Source organism: Ceratocystis lukuohia, assembly GCF_044167205.1.
Source record: "Ceratocystis lukuohia strain C4212 chromosome Unknown Supercontig7_pilon, whole genome shotgun sequence".
Classification (NCBI taxonomy): Eukaryota; Fungi; Ascomycota; class Sordariomycetes; order Microascales; family Ceratocystidaceae; genus Ceratocystis; species Ceratocystis lukuohia.
In genome coordinates, this window is record NW_027263526.1 from 468,360 (window position 1) to 489,381 (window position 21,022).

General features: G+C 45.9%; 3 protein-coding genes across 3 annotated transcripts; all 3 read left to right on the top strand.

Annotated features, from left to right (window-relative positions):
* Positions 1-3,749: 3,749 nt before the first annotated feature.
* Positions 3,750-8,273, top strand: HOO65_070075 (Vegetative incompatibility protein HET-E-1; the record flags this gene model as incomplete). Its single annotated transcript, XM_071004793.1, has 4 exons — positions 3,750-4,000; positions 4,063-4,613; positions 4,673-6,195; positions 6,255-8,273. 4 exons carry the CDS (start codon positions 3,750-3,752, stop codon positions 8,271-8,273), a joined length of 4,344 nt encoding a protein of 1,447 aa, XP_070856793.1.
* Positions 8,274-10,936: 2,663 nt separating this feature from the next.
* Positions 10,937-11,440, top strand: HOO65_070076 (uncharacterized protein; the record flags this gene model as incomplete). Its single annotated transcript, XM_071001241.1, has 1 exon — positions 10,937-11,440. One exon carries the CDS (start codon positions 10,937-10,939, stop codon positions 11,438-11,440), a length of 504 nt encoding a protein of 167 aa, XP_070856794.1.
* Positions 11,441-16,189: 4,749 nt separating this feature from the next.
* Positions 16,190-20,441, top strand: HOO65_070077 (Vegetative incompatibility protein HET-E-1; the record flags this gene model as incomplete). Its single annotated transcript, XM_071004803.1, has 6 exons — positions 16,190-16,244; positions 16,301-16,439; positions 16,508-16,789; positions 16,852-17,402; positions 17,459-18,999; positions 19,059-20,441. The coding sequence occupies 6 exons, from the start codon at positions 16,190-16,192 to the stop codon at positions 20,439-20,441; spliced, it is 3,951 nt and encodes a 1,316-aa protein (XP_070856795.1).
* Positions 20,442-21,022: the final 581 nt, after the last annotated feature.

The window sequence follows — 21,022 nt, forward strand, 5'->3', positions numbered from 1 at the left end:
AGCTGAAAGCACGAGTCAAGGCCGCTAGGGGTGCCCGTCCTAGGTTTTGGTCCTGCTATAGTCTTCTGCTTTTCTAGCTCGACTAAATGGCCTCGCGACAGTGGCTTTGTGAGAAGACTACCCTTTACTACTGTCTGAGGAACCTTGGGGACTCCTGTTCTCTTACACATGTAGCAGTATACTCGCTATACGCTTCTATTTGCTAGGCGTTGGCTCAATAAAATACCGGTTTAAAATCATTTCGTATAGCTCGTATAGAGCTTACGGAGTGCGCAAACATTCTTGTGTTATACCCCGTAAGTATTAATCTGGTCTTTGGCGGAGTTAAGGCAAAAATCAAAGCACGGCGTAAACATCACCAACGCCTTCGCCCAGAGAGGCATTGAGGCCTATGCTGGCATCGTGAGCAGCCGGCAAGTTAGTGCACAAAGCTATCCTGGAGCGCTGAAGTCCATGCAGAGCAGCCTCCTGCATCGTTGCAAGATCGAAATATAGTGAACATGTATCTGATCGATATTGGTTTCACATATTCATTTTAAATTTACTACGTTACCGCCTTTTTTCTAGTTTGTATAAAGCCAAGAGATAGTCACACACCCATTGTAACTAAGATAGTCTTTCGCCATATTTGATTGGCACACTTTGCACAGGGCCGACTATCGTACGCCATAGAGCCCCATCGTCTGGAGCGGGCTGAATTTGCTGGTGTTTACTGAGTGAGTTTATGGAGTTGTTATCGTAATCTCCGCGATAGAGGACGTAGACAGTAAGGGGGCACCAAACCAGTGGCTTTTAGTCGCTTTCGCCCTAGCTCCCCTGCGTGAAAGGATTAATAATCATATTTCCTCAGGCACGTTAATAGGTGTATGGTCGAAAAGCCGATTCATGACGCGAAAACAATCAAGCTTGTGGTGTATGTCGTTGGGAGGTCAGCGCAAGAATCCCTGTATGGACATATGGCTCTGTTGCACTCCATTACTTGGTGCATGTCTTCCCATAATTCCGTGTAGTGTACAAGCACAACGGCTGCTTCTTGCTAAGTGACAGATTGACTAGCGCCATAGGCGATTTCTCGTTAACCCATCGGCGTACTAACACCGGGCCCATGGTCAAAGCTGAAGAATTGCTGTTCTTGAGGGTCTGACTTAGAGTGGGGGCGGCGCAGTAGTGAACCGGCAGAGCTTACCCGGAACAAAAAAGGTGCGGCATTTTTGCTGTCGGGATTAAGAACGTGTATAGTGACAGTTTTCAAGCAAGTCCATGTTGTGGGAAGATGACAGTGGTAGTTCGAAGTAGGAAATACTTGAATAAATCCAGTATTGATAGGTACCCACCAATGGGTCACTTAGTGGAGACTTGGGATCATTTGGTGTGTGCCTAAGTCCAGTCTTGTCCTCAGATGCCTAACCTAAATTTTATAGTAGTGACTGCTGCATTCATTCTAGAAGGGCAAATGCTGAGGAGATAAGGAAGCTATAAGCTGCCAGCTGACTGCATGTGGCGCCAACCAAGCGCCATAACAGTGGCGGGTGGTATGTGTAACACTTTTCGTAGATGAAAAGGCAGGATAGAGAAACCCCCCTCACGTGACTATGAGGTTGGATTCACGTGATATATGATGCACAAATACACAAGGGACCCTTGCTTGTGCGGCCCACATCATTTTGCAAGCTGATACCCACCATATATATTCATCCAGATTCTTTTGACACTGTTGACATCTCCATCTTCCTTTCAACCTTCATTTTTTTCCTCCTTTTTCCAATGACATGGGTCTTTTGTTGTTTCACAATGACATTATATTAATCTCCCTGGATAATGTCTATACCTTCGCATCCTATTTTGCCCCTCTGGCCTCCAGTTTCATTGGAGCTCGATATGCTCAAAATGCCCTGATGCCGGAAAAGCCACTAGAAAGGCTAGCCAGGCTTGTCAGAGGAGCGAAAGGAAACCAATAGCTTGGTTGATGGTAGTTTTGACGCAGAAGCACAGAAGCTACGGACACTATTCAATAGGCTAGCGCCCTAGCCCCTTATCTCCTAACTTCTCCATGTAGAGAAATAGGGATTCTGAGGTTCAACAAAATCAGCAACAGCCTACCTGCTGGCGGCCCTGGTTAACTCTTTTTGATATCCAGAAGTAAAATAAAATTCCGGAAGGCATCGATTGCCACCCTGGGTGTTTTCGAGCTCAAACGGCCCCTGGCTACCTTATATCAGCCAATCCCGAAGCGAGCCGTGGCAGATAAAAAGGCCCTTGAGCATTTCATGGCCTGAAGGACTTGCCTGCAATAGGAATTTCTGTGTTAGACTAGTCCCAGATGGGATGTCATATTTGGCAACAGGGTTGTTGACAGGGAATTCCAGGAACCCCCCCAGATCAAATTACCCCTTTGCCCTGGTGTCTTTCTTCCAATTCCACAACAAAGTAGTGGCTCTCACTGGAGTATGGTCTTGCGTCTAATAGTGAAGCTGCCGTGTTTTTTTAACATCGATTGGGATCATCTAGAAACGCACCTCTACCACCTTGCAGAGCCAGAACCGGGAACGGATAGGATGTGACCATTCAGCCTTGGGTCAGCACTTCGACTTTGCCGTCATAATCCTTGGGCGGCGCTTCGTTCATAACCAATAAGAGCTGGGTCGGTGATCCTAATGATCTTTTGGAAAAAGGTCTAGGATCTGTTGGTCAAGTCTCTCCAGATTCATCTGCTTTGGGCTTGCACCGTTCGCCATAGCCTGTGCTAGAAAAAGCACTGCCGTGACAATGACTGAGAGTCATGCTCTGAGTATATCGCCACGATCGAATCTTGTGAGAAGGTGTGTCAGAACATGACTAAGCGGACATGCAGGAGAGGACAGGTAACTGTAAACCCAAGTATAAATATCTCATAGTCAAAGTACTCAGGGGTTGACGAAGGAGAGAGAGAGATCAAGACAAGCAATTCTACAACAATGTACGGCATAGTATTCGAAATGCACAACACATTCTTATAATGTACGTCATTATTCTTCGCTAAATTCAGTAGGATTGGACACGGGGCTAAAAAATACTGTGCTACAAACTGTTATTGAGTGAAAATACTACGCTACGTAGTTGGCCACCAAAAGCTGCACATTGAGCCAATCATCGCCAACAACATCCTGACCTTTGCATATGTAATAAACTGGGCGAGTTGGTTGTCCTTCCCCTCACTTGATGGTATGCTTTCCATTCCCCTGTTTGTCTTGTTTCCCCTCCTTTGTCGTTTTTGCTACCAAGCTATTTACCACGAAATTCATAGTACAGCTATTCCGTACATCAAGATCGTTTTCTTCACCCAGCTCTTTTTGTTACTTCTATCTTCTATCCTGATTACAGACTCCCATTTCTCCAGCTTTGCAGTATCAACCAAACAGTCATGGATTCATCTATGAGACCAGCTACTGGGACGCCAAAAAGAATCCTCTCTATCGGTATGCCACCTTATCTGCCTAAGCCTAACGTGCCAGCATGTCGCTAATTTGTATAGATGGCGGTGGTGTCCGTGGGCTTTCGAGCTTACTGATTTTGGAAAAGATCATGGAACGTATCCAGCATTTAGAGAATCTACCTGAAGTTCCAAAACCCTGTGACAGGTTTGATCTCATTGGTGGTACAGGCACTGGAGGGTATGGCTTTTACCAGGTTCAAGTTCTACCTTTATCTTATGGGTAATTTGCTAACAAAACTATGGCAGCATCATCGCTATTATGCTTGGACGGCTAAAAATGAATGTTGACCAATCAATTAAAGCATATAAGAACCTTTCCGAGACTGGCTTCTGCGAGAAGCGGTCAATATTCAAGCGGTCAAAATATGCCTTCTCAGACAAGAAGCTGGAAGATGCTATCAAAGTAGCAATTCGGGAGAACTGCTGTGAGGCATCATGTGTCGAACAGCGCAGAGAAAGAACAACCTCTACACCCAGTAATTGTACGCATGGTGACTTGTGCTTCTACGAAGAAAACTGTGTCAAGACGTAAGTTTTAGCCTTATCCAACCAGAAGGACTCAGATCCAACATCTGACATTTATTTGACAGCGCTGTGCTGGCCGTAACCAAGAACAATGTTGAAACATTACCGACTATCTTCACAACATATCCTCCACTTACAACAAGCCTTAGCAAATGTACGGTTTGGGAGATTGCAAGGGCGACATCCGCAGCTGTAGCCTTTTTCAAGCCTTTCAAAATTGGCCGAGATGCCATTGAATTCATCGATGCAGCCTTTGGCAACAATAATCCGTGTGAGACCCTCATCAAGGAGGCCGAAAAGCTTTTTCCACGCCACGAGACGATAGCCGTGAGCCTCGGCACAGGCCTTGGCGATGTCGTGGAAATTCAGAGTTTGCAAAGCTCTATAACCTCGGCATTTGAAAAGATGGCGTCAAGCAGCAAGGGCGCTCACCAACGCATGAAAGATAGATATGGGGGCACAAACAATTATCACCGACTCGACGTTATAAGTGGTCTCATGGATGTCACTCTGCTTGATTCCAGTGCATTAAGCAAGATCGCAGCACTTACGGAAAACTATCTCAAGGAGAATGATGACCTTGTTACTAACTGTGTCAAGGCTTTAGCTGCAAATGGTATTACTCGACCCTTGTGACAAATTTATGTAGTTATTGAGCTAATACTCGTGTAGCAGGAAATGATCAAACAGGAGATCAACAAAACTACGACATGGACGAAAACGATAAGCAATGCCTTTCTGATCTCTACATCGCTGATCCCTGCACAGACAAGAAAACTATCGAAAGCACAAAGGGGGGGTTACTCAAAGACTCCTATAAATGGATTATCAGCCACAACAGCTTCGAACAGTTCCGAAAAGGAAGCGAATCACAAATCCTCTGGATCAAAGGAGATCCTGGAAAGGGCAAAACAATGCTGCTCTGTGGTATCATCGATGAGTTGACGCTGGAAAATTCATCGACGCTGTCCTACTTCTTTTGCCAAGCTACAAGCAATCAGCACAATACAGCTTCCTCTGTACTGCGAGGCCTCATCTATCATCTGGCACGCTGCAATCCACGGCTCATCAAACATGTGCGAGACAAGTATGATTACAAGAGAGGGCTTTTCAAAACTGAAACGCCTTGGCACGATCTTTGCGACATACTAACCGCGATGGTGAACGACCCGAGCCTCAAGAATGTCATTTTGATTGTTGATGGCCTGGATGAGTGTAGTGTAGATCGACCAAACCTGCTCGAATTTATCACCAAGCCCTTACCAGTCAAATGGATTGTGTCGAGCCGTAATTGGCTAGATATTCAAGACGCCCTAGAAGATGCGAAGCATAAGGTCAAGATACACCTTGAAATAAACCAAGATTCAGTCTCTGCAGCAGTCGATTCATTTATCAAGTTCAAGGTGGATCAACTTACACAGAAGAAAAAATGCGATGGCGCGAATAAGGCGGCCATACTCGAATATTTGAAGACGAATGCAAATGGCACTTTCCTCTGGGTAGCCCTCATTTGCCATGAGCTTTCCAAGCCAAAATTCAGAAGCTGGCACATCTTGGATACGATGAAGTCCCTCCCACCTGGGCTTGATCCACTGTACCAGCGAATGATGATCAACATCTCCGAGTCCAATGATGCACAGCTCTGTAAAGATATCGTTGCTTATGTCTTGATTGTGTACCGACCTCTCACTTTGGACGAGCTGTGTGTCCTTGTCGAAGGACTTGAAGACAAGCAAGCAGTGCAAGTAGAAGAAATCATCGCCTCGTGCGGGTCATTCTTGACAATTCATAACAATGTTGTGTCTTTTGTGCACCAGTCAGCGAAGGACTATTTCCAGAATGAGGCATTGCAAGAGATCCTACCTTTCGGAATTCCCCACCAACACCACAGAGTCGTGTTACGATCACTTGGGATCCTGCATGAAAAGCTTCAGCGTGACATTTACGGATTGCAGGCACCCGGGTGCCTGATTGATGAGGTTTCAGTCCCTGAGCCTAATCCACTAGCTCCTATTCAGTATTTCTGCATCTTCTGGGCTGATCATCTTTGCGAGTCTGCAGCAGATGATGGAGCCAATGTGAATGACGGGATCTTGGCCTTCTTTAACGAAAAGTACCTTCAGTGGTTAGAAGCGCTCAGCCTTCTACGGAGCATTTCCAGTGCTGGAAGGGCGATGGAAAACTTGGCGCCTTTTTTAGTAAGTAAATTTGTGATCACAAGAAGGGCTGCGATGAAACAGTGATTAACAATGTGTAGCAAAAGAAAGCATCGCAAGATCTCCAAAGAATTGTGAAAGACGCTCAACGATTTCTCCTCTCTTATGGGGGAGTTATTGAGATTGCGCCGCTGCAGGTTTATGTCTCGGCTCTCATCTTCAGCCCCACAAATAGCTTGACAAGGCAAATATACAGTCATGAAGAACCAGACTGGATTGAGCCGAAGCCACGGGTGGAAGAAGATTGGGATGTCTGCCTACGGACTCTTGAGGGCCATATTAGTGCTGTGAATTCAGTGGCCTTCTCAAATAATGGACGGCGACTGGCATCAGGGTCACATGACAAGACAGTCAAGATCTGGGATGCGACTTCTGGTGCATGTCTGCAGACTCTTGAGGGCCATGGTGATGATGTGAGATCAGTGGTCTTCTCAAATGATGGACAGCAACTGGCATCAGGGTCTGTGAACTCCACAGTCAAGATCTGGGATGCGACCTCTGGTGCGTGTCTGCAGACTCTTGAGGGCCATAGTCGTGCTGTGTATTCAGTGGTCTTCTCAAATGATGGACAGCGACTGGCATCAGGGTCTTGGGACAAGACAGTCAAGATCTGGGATACGACTTCTGGTGCGTGTCTGCAGACTCTTAAGGGCCATAGTCGTGATGTGAATTCAGTGGTCTTCTCAAATGACGGACAGCGACTGGCATCAGGGTCTTCTGACAAGACAGTCAAGATCTGGGATGCGACTTCTGGTGCGTGTCTGCAGACTCTTAAGGGCCATCACGAATCCGTAGAATCAGTGGTGTTCTCAAATGATGGACAGCGACTGGCATCAGGGTCTTTTGACTCCACCGTCAAGATCTGGGATGTGACTTCTGGTGCGTGTCTGCAGACTCTTAAGGGCCATGGTGCTTATGTGACTTCAGTGGTCTCCTCAAATGATGGAAAGCGACTGGCATCAGGGTCTTGGGACAAGAAAGTCAAGATCTGGGATGCGACTTCTGGTGCGTGTCTGCAGACTTTTGAGGGCCATGACGGTTTGGTGTATTCAGTGGTCTTCTCAAATGATGGACAGCAACTGGCATCAGGGTCTTCTGACAAGACAGTCAAGATCTGGGATGCGACTTCTGGTGCATGTCTGCAGACTCTTGAGGGCCATGGTGATGATGTGAGATCAGTGGTCTTCTCAAATGATGGACAGCGACTGGCATCAGGGTCTTCTAACTCCACAGTCAAGATCTGGGATGCGACTTCTGGTGCGTGTCTGCAGACTCTTGAGGGCCATGGTGATTCTGTGAATTCAGTGGTCTTCTCAAATGATGGTCAGCGACTGGCATCAGGGTCAGCTGACTCCACAGTCAAGATCTGGGATGCGACTTCTGGCGCGTGTCTGCAGGCTCTTGAAGGCCATGATCGTTCTGTGAATTCAGTGGTCTTCTCAAATGATGGACAGCGACTGGCATCAGGGTCTTTTGACTCCACAGTCAAGATCTGGGATGTGACTTCTGGCGCGTGTCTGCAGACTCTTGAGGGACATGATGATTGTGTGAATTCAGTGGTCTTTTCAAATGAAGGACTGCGACTGGCATCAGGGTCAAGGGACTCTACAGTCAAGATCTGGGATGCGACTTCTGGTGTGTGTCTGCAGACTCTTGAGGGCCATGATGATTCTGTGAATTCAGTGGTCTTCTCAAATGATGGACAGCGACTGGCATCAAGGTCAGAATACTCCACAACCAAGATCTGGGATGCGACTTCTGGTGCGTGTCTGCACACCTTTAAGGCCCGTGATGGCATAGTGGACCAAACAGTGTTCTTGAACAGTGAACAATCATCTTCGCCACCATTTGTCGACAAGGCACCCTCGTTTACCTCTCGGTCTCACGCCTATAGTATTAGCAAGGATCGTGTCTGGATTATGCAAAATCAGCAACGGGTGCTTTGGCTGCCACCATCATATCGTCCTGACAAATTGGCATTCTCATCTAACACTATTGGGCTAGTCTCCATCTCCAATCACATCACAGTTATAGGATTCAAGCCTATTACTCATCATTAGCACTTCAGCATCAAAGCGACCTGCTTCCACTTTTTCCATAACATTGCCGATTACATCCTTCATCTGATTCTATTTATCAGTCGGTTATTTTCGTAAATCAAGTTCTTAGTTTTAATCATCAATTCACAAAAGTCAGAACCAATAGTACAAATTGGTCGGACATACAGAATATCCGAAGAATGACAAGAAGAAGGGACCTGTGATTTGTGGTTGTTTCTCGTCTATCTGTTTCTTTATTGAAGAGCTCAACCGATTTAGATGTTACTCACGACTTTGTCTAGACTTGAAAAGGCCCTTTATATCTGATGCTAGTGCTAATTTTTGGCCAAACCTAATCAGGAGCAACAATCCTAGTAACCCCGACATAGAATGCCAATCAAGTCCACTTGCCACCTCCCATATCGACACCGCATGAACTACCTCGCCTTGTCAACGAGACTTATCTACTAGTAAAACCCGTCGTGAAACTCTGGATTTCCACTATGTTTCTTACGCCACTCTCGGCAAGCCCTCGCGGGATCACTAGAGTCCTTGATCGTGAATGTTTGCTCTAGACTTCATGGGGTTATCGGTTGTGACTGGAGTAGCAAGCAAGACCTTTAGCTGGACTAATCAAGCTTCTCTTTGTGGCGTTACTGAGAAAGGGTCTTGGAAAAGGAGCATGCTGGTAGGTGGCGCCAACTTTAATAACTTGAGCCTCTCTACCACATGTATATCAAATTGCAGGCCTTACCTGGTCTCAGCTTCCAACTTCGCCAAGAGCTTCTAGCAAGCCCGAGTCGATCAACAACCACCATGATGTTTTGATGGGAAATGTAACAGTAACTATTAGGAGGACGTACAGAATGTCCTGTGAAGAAGAAGAAGAAGGAGAATGAGTGATTGTTGATTGTTCCATGTCTATCTAAGTCTAGTCCGAGGAGCGGATCTCAGCCGGTTTATATATCCATCACCATCATGTTCTAGATCAAGCACATAGGCCTTGGAAGAAGACCCTTGAAGTCTGATACTAACCCTAAGGTTTGGGCGAACTGGATCAGGGCTAGCAATCTTGGTAACCCTGACTTCGGTTACTGACAAAATAGCACCATCACTTTGCCTAAACTTCCTTATTTCCACTGGCAAGTGGTCATTCCCTATGATTGTCACGTTCAGCATGGCTTCTTGAAGAGTTTCTATCGTCTGCAAAGCAGAACCTTCACGTTGAAATCAGTCAGACCCACTCGGCCTTATCAATAGCCAGCCTCTGCCTGCTATCCTCAAAGGGGGCTTGGTTGGAGTCTCGGATGTATTTTCCCATACTCTTCCCTCTCACTATATGGTGACTCTCTAGTAGCAAATACTGTGGAAGACGTCAAAACTCAGTTCCTGAAGAAACTGCAAGAGTTTACTTGCATAACAAGAGTGCTGATACAGTCAATATGAAGAAAATTTATGAACGACCTACGATTTAGGTACCCCTTGAAGGACAACAGAGATGTCAAAAGTGTACACGGAATATACCGAAACAAAAAGCTATTGAAGTGAGCAGAAAAACCTACTTGAGAAAGGAAGAGTTTGTGCAACAAATGAATATTGACAAGTGGGAGTCTCACTAAACCTAGCAGCTAGGGTCAGAGTCAGTTACAGGAAAAGATAGTACATTATGCCGCCATCAATAGATTAGCGCTTACCCTTGGCTTTTTGCAGCCGCCTACTTTTGGAGTCAATATCCTGCCTGCATTTCAGTTGGGTTCGTTGCACCACATAGAATGGACCATGTGACAGTGGCCTGTTTGAGATGTGAAATGCAAGCAGATCTTGGAAATAAAGAGACAGTGTAAGTTTGGAAGAAAAGGGATGATTGTTGCTGTACTGTTTACGTCTGCCAAAAACAGAGGGAAAGACTATCTAATGGTAAAAGAATGTGCCGACTTCCAAGCTTATGAGATATGAGATGGAACTACGCTATTGGGCTGGTGTGGCCCTAACAACAGGTATAGTCCAAACAGCACACCAAGTGCTCATTTGCCTTCTACAATATCAGGGGGCAAGGAGAGAAGTGAACTTTCTTGGCTTCTAGGGGTAGCTACAGAGGCCGGAGCGTGCTTTGGAGTGCTAGAATGATGAAGAATGATGATCCCCAACATGGACAGAAACATGAGAGCAATTCCTTGGAGCCGCTTTCTAAGCAATAAGAACGTATTTAGCGGCTACGAAGTGCAAATCTACAACAGGTCATACAACTAATCATAGAGCGAGAAAAGACTAGGACCACGACTTATGACATGACAGTCACAGGGAAAGATCAAGGCTATGGACAGGTAGGAAGATGTCAAAACGCAGGAAAGAACACGTAACTGTAAACCCAAGTATACATATCTCATAGTCGAAGTACTCAGGTGTTGACGAAGGAGAGAGAGGGGATCAAGACAAGCAACTCTACAACAATGTACGGCATAGTATCCGAAATGCACAATACATGCTTATCATATAACGTATGTGCATAGGAAGTCGTAAAACATGGGAAATCGGAAAAGAGTGCCGCAGCTCCCTTTACTTTCCCTTTTTCAACTATTGCTCAACCACCAAGTATGCCACAGTTGAATAAAGAGAGAAATATAATTCTCGCTCTTCAGGTCCTTCGAAATGACACAAAATTACGCATTCATCGCGCTGCAAGGATGTACAAAGTCCCGCCTAGTACCTTCTATGATCGATATCACGGCAAGCCTTCTCGAAGCGATATTGTCCCTAAATCGCGCAAAATATCTGATCTAGAGGAAGAGGTTATTGTTGAATACATTATCGACCTAGGGTCTCGAGGATTCCCCCCTCAGATTCGTGGCCTGGAAGAAATGGCCAACCGACTGCTCGCCGGCCGTGACGCGCCACCCGTCAGCAAACACTGGGCTTCTAACTTTATCAAGCGACAACCAGATCTCAAGACGTGCTTTAATCGTAGATATGACTACGAGAGGGCTAAATGCGAAGATCCAGTCCTTTTTCGCGATTGTTTTAGGCTCGTGGAAAGCACGATTGTAAAGTATGGTATCAACATAGCTGACATCTATAATTTTGATGAGACTGGCTTTACTACCATGGGCGTTATTGCAAGTGGAATGGTTGTCACAGGCGTGGAAAGACATGGAAAAGCGAAATCAGTTCAGCTAGGAAGCCGAGAATGAGTTACTGTCACCCAGGCGATCAATGCTGAAGGCTAGGCAATCGCGCCGTTCATCGTGGTTGCAGGCCAATATCACCTCGCCAGCTGGTATCGAGAAAGCAACATCCCGGACGATTGGGCTATGGCAACAACCCATAATGGCTGGTCTGATAATGAGACAGGTCTTGAGTGGCTAAGGCACTTTGACCGACATACCAAGGGTCGATCAACCGGTCACTATCGCCTTCTGATCCTCGCCACCACTCAGTTGATTTTGAGCAATATTGTGAAGATAACCACATGATCACACTCTGTATGCCAGCTCATTCATCTCACCTACTTCAGCCTCTTGATGTCGGGTGCTTTGGGCCACTTAAAAAGGCCAATGGTCGAGAAATTGAGCATCTAATCAGGTGCCCAATAACCCACGTTTCCATGACTGATTTCTTTCTAGCCTTTTGTGCTGCCCACAAAGCAGATATGACACAAAGTAATATCAAGGGGGGTTTTAAAGGGGCTGGGCTTGTTCCATTGAATGGAGAAAGTGTGATATCAAAGCTTGATGTGCAGCTACGAACTCCAACACCGATCGAGGAGGAGGCCGGCCCCCCTGACCCTTGGATTCCTTGGACCCCAAAGACAGCAATCAAAGCTAGCTCTCAGTTTGAATACCTCAAAAGACGAATCAACAGGCATAAGAGCAGCTCACCTGCATCTATCCCTGAGGCACTCACGTCATTAACCAAGGGAACAAAAGCAGTAATGCATCAGAACAGGTTATTAGAGTCTGAGGTTCAGGACCTTCGACAGGCAAATGAGATCCTTGGCAAGCGGTGCAGATCCAAAAAGAACCGGATTACAGCATGGAGGGAAGATGACTGTAGGTGAGGGAAAGGATAATATTAACCAGGAAGATGTTGATGCACAGGTGAGGACGGAATTATCAAGAGTTGGGGGTTTGGGAGGCTCGGCAGCAGCGAGGGAAAGGCGATGTGGAAGATGTGGTGGTACAGCTGGCCATAACTCAGGAACATGTCAAATTGCTGTTGAAATGCCTAGTGAACAGAATAGCAGTTAATTTCAATTGATTTATGTTTTTTTTTTTTTTAATTTTATATATAATCCTGTCCAGAGGGTGCCGATTTCTTTCCGACTTCCTATACTTTGCGACTTCCTATGCACATACGTTAACGTACAGGATAAGCGTGCGCACCAAACGAGTATGTGCACCAAAAGTCAAACAACTTTACTTTCTTCCATTTGATCAATCAATTCTCAACCATTAAATATGCCTCAACTAAATGACGAGAGTAATGAACTTCTTCCTCTTCAAGCCCTTCAAAATGACCGAAAATTAAGTCTCCGACAGGCTGTAAAGACATACAAAGTGGGCTAATATAAGCTACGTCGCCAGCACAATGGTATTCAATCTCGGCATGACTGGTTCCCCAAATCACGAAAACTATCTGATCTAGAAGAGCAGACTATTGTACAGTTCATTATCGACCTAGATTCGCGAGGATTTCCTCTGTGACTTTGTGGTATTGAAGAAGTGGCTAAGAAACTACTCAGCGACTGCGACGTGTCACATGTTGGTAAGCACTGGGCTTCCAACTTCGTCAAGCGACAACCAGACCTCAAGACGCGATTTAATCGTAGATACCACTATCAAAGAGCCAAATGCGAAGATCCTACTATTATGCGCGATTGGTTCAGGCTTGTGGAGGACACAATCGCCAAGTATGGCATTACCCCTGTGGATATTTACAGCTTTAATGAGACTGGGTTTATGATGGGCCTAATTGCGAGTGGAATGGTTGTCACAGGCACAGAAAGACGTGGAAAGGCAAAATCAGTGCAACCTGGCCTGGAAACCGGAAATGGGTTACTGCCATTCAGGCTATCAATGCCGAAGGCTGGTCGATCGCGCCGTTTATCGTAGTTGTGGGCCGATATCACCTTGCCAGCTGGTACCAAGAAAGCAACCTTCCAGTGGATTTGGCTATCACGACAACCCACAATGGCTGGACCGATAATGAGACAGGCCTTGAGTGGCCTAAGCACTTTGATCAGCATACAAAGGCATGATCTAGCGGTCGCTATCGCCTTCTGATCTTCAACGGTCATGAAAGCCACCACTCAGTTGACTTTGAGAAACACTGCAAGGACAACAACATTATCGCACTTTGTCTGCCATCTCATTCATCTCATATACACCAGCCTCTTGACATTGGCTGCTTTGGACCTCTCAAGAAGGCATATGGTCAAGAAATCGAGCATCTGATCAGCTGTTCGATAACCCACGTTTCCAAGACTGACTTCTTTGCAGCATTTTATGCTGCCCATCAAGCCACTATGACAGAAAGGAATATCAAGGGGGGATTTAGAGGAACTGGACTTGTTCCTTTAGATCCTGAAAGTACCATCTCTAAGCTTGATGTGCGGCTATAGACCCCAACACCGCTCGAGGATGAGGCCAGCCTTCCCGACCCATGGATTCCCAAGACACCAAAGACAATACTCGAGGCCACTTCTCAGTCTGAATACCTTAAAAGACGAATCAGGAAGCATCAAAATAGCTCCCCAGCATCTATTCTTGAGGCACTCAAGTCATTTTCCAAGGGAACAAAGACAATGATGCATCAAACAACATTGTTGAAGTCTGAGAACCAGACGCTTCGACAGTCAAACGAGACCCTTGGCAAGCAGCGCACAGCAAAAGGAAGGCGGCTACAGAATACAGGAACAATGACTATAGGTGATGGTAGGCTGGCGATTGATCAAAAGGACATTAGCACACAGATAGAGGGGGAATTATCGAGAAGTGGTGGTCGAGGAGGGTCGGGGCTAGTGAATGAAAGGCACTGTAGGACATGTGGCAGAACTAGTCACAATGCAAGAACATGTCAGATAGTTCCTACAATGTCTGCAGAAGAACACAGCACTCAGTTCCAATTGTTTAGATGCTTTGTTGTGTTTGTATGCGATGTTCTGTCTTAGGTGTTGATTTTTTTGGTACGCATGCTTATCGTGTACGTTATGTCATTATGCTGATTAGGCATCGCGCTAAAAAAATACTGTGCTACAAACTGTTATTGCACCATGTTGCTTAACGAAAATTAACAGTAGATATTAGGAGGACGTACTGAATGTCCTGTAAAGAAAGAAAGAAGGAAATAAGTGATTGTTGAAGTTGTTCTGTGTCTTATCTAGGTCTAGTCTAAAGAGCGGATCTCAGATCAGGCACATAGGCCTTGGAAGACCCTTGATGTCTGAGACTAACCCTAGAGTTTGGGCGTCAGAAATCCTGGTAACCATGGGCACGAGGTACATAAACCCCCCCATTTGGTACTCCGACTCCCCGGGGGCCTGGTAGGCACACGGGTCCCTGTGGCTTGAAAAATCACACGGGTACCCGTGGCGATTACGTAAGCTTTTCTCTTTTGGCATAGCTCACACATCATAATAATGAAGTACAGTACTGTGATCAATTGGACGCCTTAAGTTACAAAAACAGCTCCATCATTAAATAGTGATGAATTCTATTGCAAGTTGACTACGATACAGGACTGTATCTGATACTATTATTCGATATCCTTCTCCATTTTCTCCCATAATTCACCAACACCTCTTTTATCACCTGTAAAGGGTTACCCTCCATCTCCTGTGCTGCTTGAGCCTTGATATGTGCTTCCTCTAACCTGTCCAATGGTAAGCTGCTCTGGTGTAGCCGCCATTGTCTGCGAAACCAGTTCTACTACCTGTGATTCAAGGGGGGCTTGGGATTGTTCAGTAGCTGTGACTGACGCTATAAGCTCCTGAAATCTCTGAGGACATGCTTTCGAAGTCATAATATGACCAAGGGCGTGGCATCTACTACACTTCAGTGGTGCTTTCTGCCGTGCCATTGCCTCCACTGCCTCGAATCCACTAGGCTCTCATCTCGTGCTAGATTGTGGTATGGTTGATCTGGCAGTAAGTGGCTCAAAACGTTGACGAGGCTCCAGTAGTAATTGGGGTGTGTCATCTCGTTTCAAACGCCAGTGTGAATGGAAATGCTCCAGCCTTCTCCATACTGTATGTTTGCTGTGATGGGATCAAACAGGTAGATAATGTTCAGATGGAAGTTGTCAGAGAGTGAGATTGAAATAGATGAAAATCAAACACAAACACAGGAGAAAGATGAAGCGCTGGTGGTTTCTAGTTAGTGCTGTCCCTGTGGTCCAAATACTTACAATGGAGCCGAAGGAGTACTGGTGATGGAAGTCAAGTTCTCACATATTAGAGATGCCAAAAGAGAAAAGCTCACGTAATCGCCACGGGTACCCGTGTGATTTTTCAAGCCACAGGGACCCGTGTGCCTACCGGGCCCCGGGGGGGTCGGAGTACCAAATGGGGGGGTTTATGTACCTCGTGCCGTAACCATGACGTAGGTTACTGACAAAAATACAATGGTACGTAGTTGGCCTCCAAAAAGCTGCACATTGAGCCAATCATCGCCAACAACATCCTGACCTTTGCATATGTAATAAACTGGGCGAGTGGTTGTCCTTCCCCTCACTTGATGGTATGCTTCCCGTTCCCCTGTTTCTCTTGTTTCTCCTCCTTTGTCGTTTTTGCTATCAAGCTATTTACCACGAAATTCATAGTACAGCTATTCCATTCCATACACCCAGATCGTTTTCTTCACCCAGCTCTTTTTGTTACATCTATCCTCTGTCCTGATTACAGACTCTCGTTTCTTCAGCCTTGCAGTATGAACCAAACAGTCATGAATTCATCTATGAGACCAGCTACTGGGCCGCCAAAAAGAATCCTCTCTATCGGTACGCCCCTTTATTCGTATAAAACTCGCATGCTTTCATGTCACTGATTTGTATAGATGGCGGTGGTGTTCGTGGGCTCTCGAGCTTACTGATTCTAGAAAAGATCATGGAATGTATCCAGCAGGTAGAAGACTTACCTGAAGTTCCAAAGCCCTGTGACAGGTTTGATCTCATTGGTGGTACAGGCACTGGAGGGTATGACTTTTACCAGGTCCAAGTTCTACCTTTATCTTACGAGTAATTTGCTAACAAGACTATCGCAGCATCATCGCTATTATGCTTGGACGGCTAAAAATGAATGTTGACGAATCGATTAAAGCATATAAGAAACTTTCCGAGACTGGTTTCTGTGAGGAGCGCAACATATTCAAGCGGCGGAAATATGCCTTCTCAGACAAGAAACTGGAGGCTGCTATCAAAGTAGCGATTTGGGAGAACTGCTGTGAGGCATCATGCGTCGAACAGCGCAGAGAAAGAACAACCTCTACACCCAGTAATTGTACGCATGGCGACTTGTGCTTCTACGAAGAAAACTGTGTTAAGACGTAAGTTCTAGCCTGATCCAACCAGAAGGACTCACATCCAACATCTGACACTTATTTCATAGCGCTGTGCTGGCCGTAACTAAGAACAATGCTGAAACATTGCCGACTATCTTCACAACATATCCTCCACTTACTACAAGCCTTAGCAAATGCACAGTCTGGGAGATTGCAAGGGCGACATCCGCAGCTGTAGCCTTTTTCAAGCCTTTCAAACTTGGCCGAGATGGCATTGAATTCATCGATGCAGCTTTTGGCAACAATAATCCGTCTGAGACCCTCATCATGGAGGCTGAGAAGCTTTTTCCACGCCACGAGACGATAACCCTGAGCATTGGCACAGGCCTTGGCCATGTCGTTGAAATCAACAATTTGCGACGCTCTATAACTGCGGCATTGAAAAAGATGGTATCAAGCTCAAAGGCTACTCACCATCGCCTGAAAAATAAATTCAAGGACACAAACAATTATCACCGACTGGACGTTATAAGTGGTCTCATGGATGTTACTCTGCTTGATTCCAGTGCATTGAGCAAGATCGCAGCACTTACGGAAAACTATCTCAAGGAGAATGATAACCTTGTTACTAACTGTGTCAAGGCATTAGCTGCAAATGGTATTACTCGACCTTTGTTACAAATTTATGTAGTTATTGAGCTAACACTCGTGTAGCAGGAAATGATCAAGAAGAAAGTGATGAAGCAGAAGGCCGACGCAACATCGAGATCGACAAAGACGACAAGAAATGCCTTTCTGACTTCTTCGTCACTGATCCCAGCATAGACAAGCAAACGATCGAAGACACAAAGGGAGGTTTATTGAAAGACTCCTATGAATGGATTCTCGGCCACGACAACTTCCAACAGTTCCAAAATGGAAGTGAATCTCAAATCCTCTGGATCAAAGGAGATCCCGGCAAGGGCAAGACCATGCTGCTCTGTGGCATCATCAATGAGTTAGAGACGGGAAATTCAGCGACCCTGTCTTATTTCTTTTGTCAAACCGCCAGCAATCAGCACAATACAGCCACGTCTGTACTGCGAGGCCTAATCTACCATCTGGCACGCCTCAACCCACAGCTCATCAAACATGTGCGAGACAAGTATGATTACAAGGGAGAGCTTTTCAAAAATGAACTTCCTTGGTACGACCTTTGTGACATACTAACTGCAATGGTGAACGACGCTAGCGTCAAGAATGTCATTCTTATTGTCGACGGCCTGGATGAGTGCAGTGGAGATCGACCAAAGCTGCTCAAATTTATCAACAAGCCCTTACCAGTCAAATGGATTGTGTCGAGCCGTAATTGGCTAGATATTCAAGACGCCCTAGAAGATGCGAAGCATAAGATCAAGATACACCTTGAAATAAACCAAGATTCAGTCTCTGCGGCAGTCGATTCGTTTATCGAGTTCAAGGTGGATCAACTTACACAGAAGAAAAAATGCGATGACGCGAATAAGGCGGCCATACTCGAATATTTGAAGACGAATGCAAATGGTACTTTCCTCTGGGTAGCCCTCGTTTGCCACGAGCTTTCCAACTCACAAGTCAGAAACCGGCACATGCTGGAAACGATGAAGTCCCTCCCACCTGGGCTTGATCCACTGTACCAGCGAATGATGATCAACATCTCCGAGTCCAATGATGCACAGCTCTGCAAAGATGTTGTTGCTTATGTGTTGATTGTGTACCGACCTCTCACTTTGGGCGAGCTGCGTGTCCTTGTCGAAGGACTTGAAGACGAGCGAACAATGGAAGTGGAAGAACTCATCGCCTCGTGCGGGTCTTTCTTGACAATTCATAACAATGTTGTGTCTTTTGTGCACCAGTCAGCGAAGGACTATTTCCAGAATAAAGCATTGCAAGAGATCCTACCTTTTGGAATTCCACACCAACACCACAGAGTCTTGTTACGATCACTTGGGATCCTGCACGAAAAGCTTCAGCGTGACATTTACGGATTGCAGGAACCTGGGTGCCTGATTAATGAGGTTTCAGTCCCCGAGCCTAATCCACTAGCCCCTATTCAGTATTTCTGCATCTTCTGGGCTGATCATCTTTGCGAATCTGCAGCAGATGATGGAGCCAATGTGAATGACGGGATCTTGGCCTTCTTTAACGAAAAGTACCTTCAGTGGTTAGAAGCGCTTAGCCTTCTACGGAGCATTTCCAGTGCTGGAAGGGCGATGGAAAACTTGGCGCCTTTTTTGGTAAGTAAATTTGTGATGACAAGAAGGGCTGCGATGAAACGGTGATTAACAATGTGTAGCAAAAGAAAACATCGCAAGATCTCCAAAGAATTGTGAAAGACGCTCAACTATTTCTCCTCTCTTTTGGGGGAGTTATTGAGATTGCGCCGCTGCAGGTTTATGTCTCGGCTCTCATATTCAGCCCCACAAATAGCTTGACAAGGCAAATATACAGTCATGAAGAACCAGACTGGATTGACCCGAAGCCACGGGTGGAAGAAGATTGGGTTGTCTGCCTACGGACTCTTGAGGGCCATAGTAGTGCTGTGAATTCAGTGGCCTTCTCAAATAATGGACAGCGACTGGCATCAGGGTCACATGACAAGACAGTCAAGATATGGGATGCGACTCCTGGTGTGTGTCTGCAGACTCTTGAGGGCCATAGTCGTGATGTGAATTCAGTGGTCTTCTCAAATGATGGACAGCGACTGGCATCAGGGTCACATGACAAGACAGTCAAGATCTGGGATGCGACTTCTGGTGCGTGTCTGCAGACTCTTAAGGGCCATAGTCGTGATGTGAATTCAGTGGTCTTCTCAAATGACGGACAGCGACTGGCATCAGGGTCACATGACAGGACAGTCAAGATCTGGGATGCGACTTCTGGTGCGTGTCTGCAGACTCTTGAGGGCCATGGTGATGATGTGAATTCAGTGGTCTTCTCAAGTAATGGGCAGCGACTGGCATCAGGGTCTTTTGACTCCACAGTCAAGATCTGGGATGCGACTTCTGGTGCGTGTCTGCAGACTCTCGAGGGCCGTAGTTGTGCTGTGAATTCAGTGGTCTTCTCAAATGATGGACAGCGACTGGCATCAGGGTCTTCAGACAAGACGGTCAAGATCTGGGATGTGACTTCTGGTGCGTGTCTGCAGACTCTTGAGGGCCACAGTGAATCTGTGTATTCAGTGGTCTTCTCAAGTAATGGGCAGCGACTGGCATCAGGGTCTTGGGACAAGACAGTCAAGATCTGGGATGCGACTTCTGGTGCGTGTCTGCAGACTCTCGAGGGCCATAGTCGTGATGTGAATTCAGTGGTCTTCTCAAATGATGGACAGCGACTGGCATCAGGGTCACATGACAAGACAGTCAAGATCTGGGATGCGACTTCTGGTGCGTGTCTGCGGACCCTTGAGGACCATTATCGCATAGTTGACAAAACAGTGTTCTTGAACACTAAACAATCATCTTCGCCACCATTTTTCGACGAGCCATCCTTGTTTCTCTTTCTGTCTCACACCTATAGTATTAGTGGGGGCTGGATTATGGAGTATCAGCAACACATGCTTTGGCTGCCACCATCATATCGTCCTAAGAAATCGGCATGCTCATCTAACACTATTGTGCTAGTCTCCGCCTCTCATCACGTCACAGTCATAGGATTCAAGCCCATCTCTTATCATTAGCATTTTAGCATCAAAGCGACCCGCTCCCACTTTTTCCATAACATTGCAGATTCCACCCTTCATTAGATTCTATTTATCTGTCGGTTATTTTCGTAAATCAAGTTCTTAGTTTTAATCATCAATTCATAAAGGTCAGAACTAATATTACAAATTGGTTCAACATACTGAATATCCCATGAATGACAAGAAGAAGGGACCTGTGATTTGTGGTTGTTTCTCATCTATCTGTTTCTTTATTAAAGAGCAGATATCAACTGATTTAGATGTTCCTCACGACTTTGCCTAGACTGGAACAGACCCTTTATATCTAATGCTAGCGCTAATGTTTGGTTGAACCTAATCAGGAGCAACAACCCTGATAACCCTGACATAGAATGCCAACCAAGTCCAGTTGCCACCTCCCATATCAACACCGCATGAACTACCTCGCCTTGTCAACGAGACTTATCTACTAGTAACACCCGTCGTGACACTCTTGATTTCCAGTTTGTTTCTTACGCCACTCTTGGCAAGCCCTCGCGGGATTACTAGAGTCCTTGATCGTGAATGTTTGCTCTAGCCTTCATGGGGTTATCGGTTGT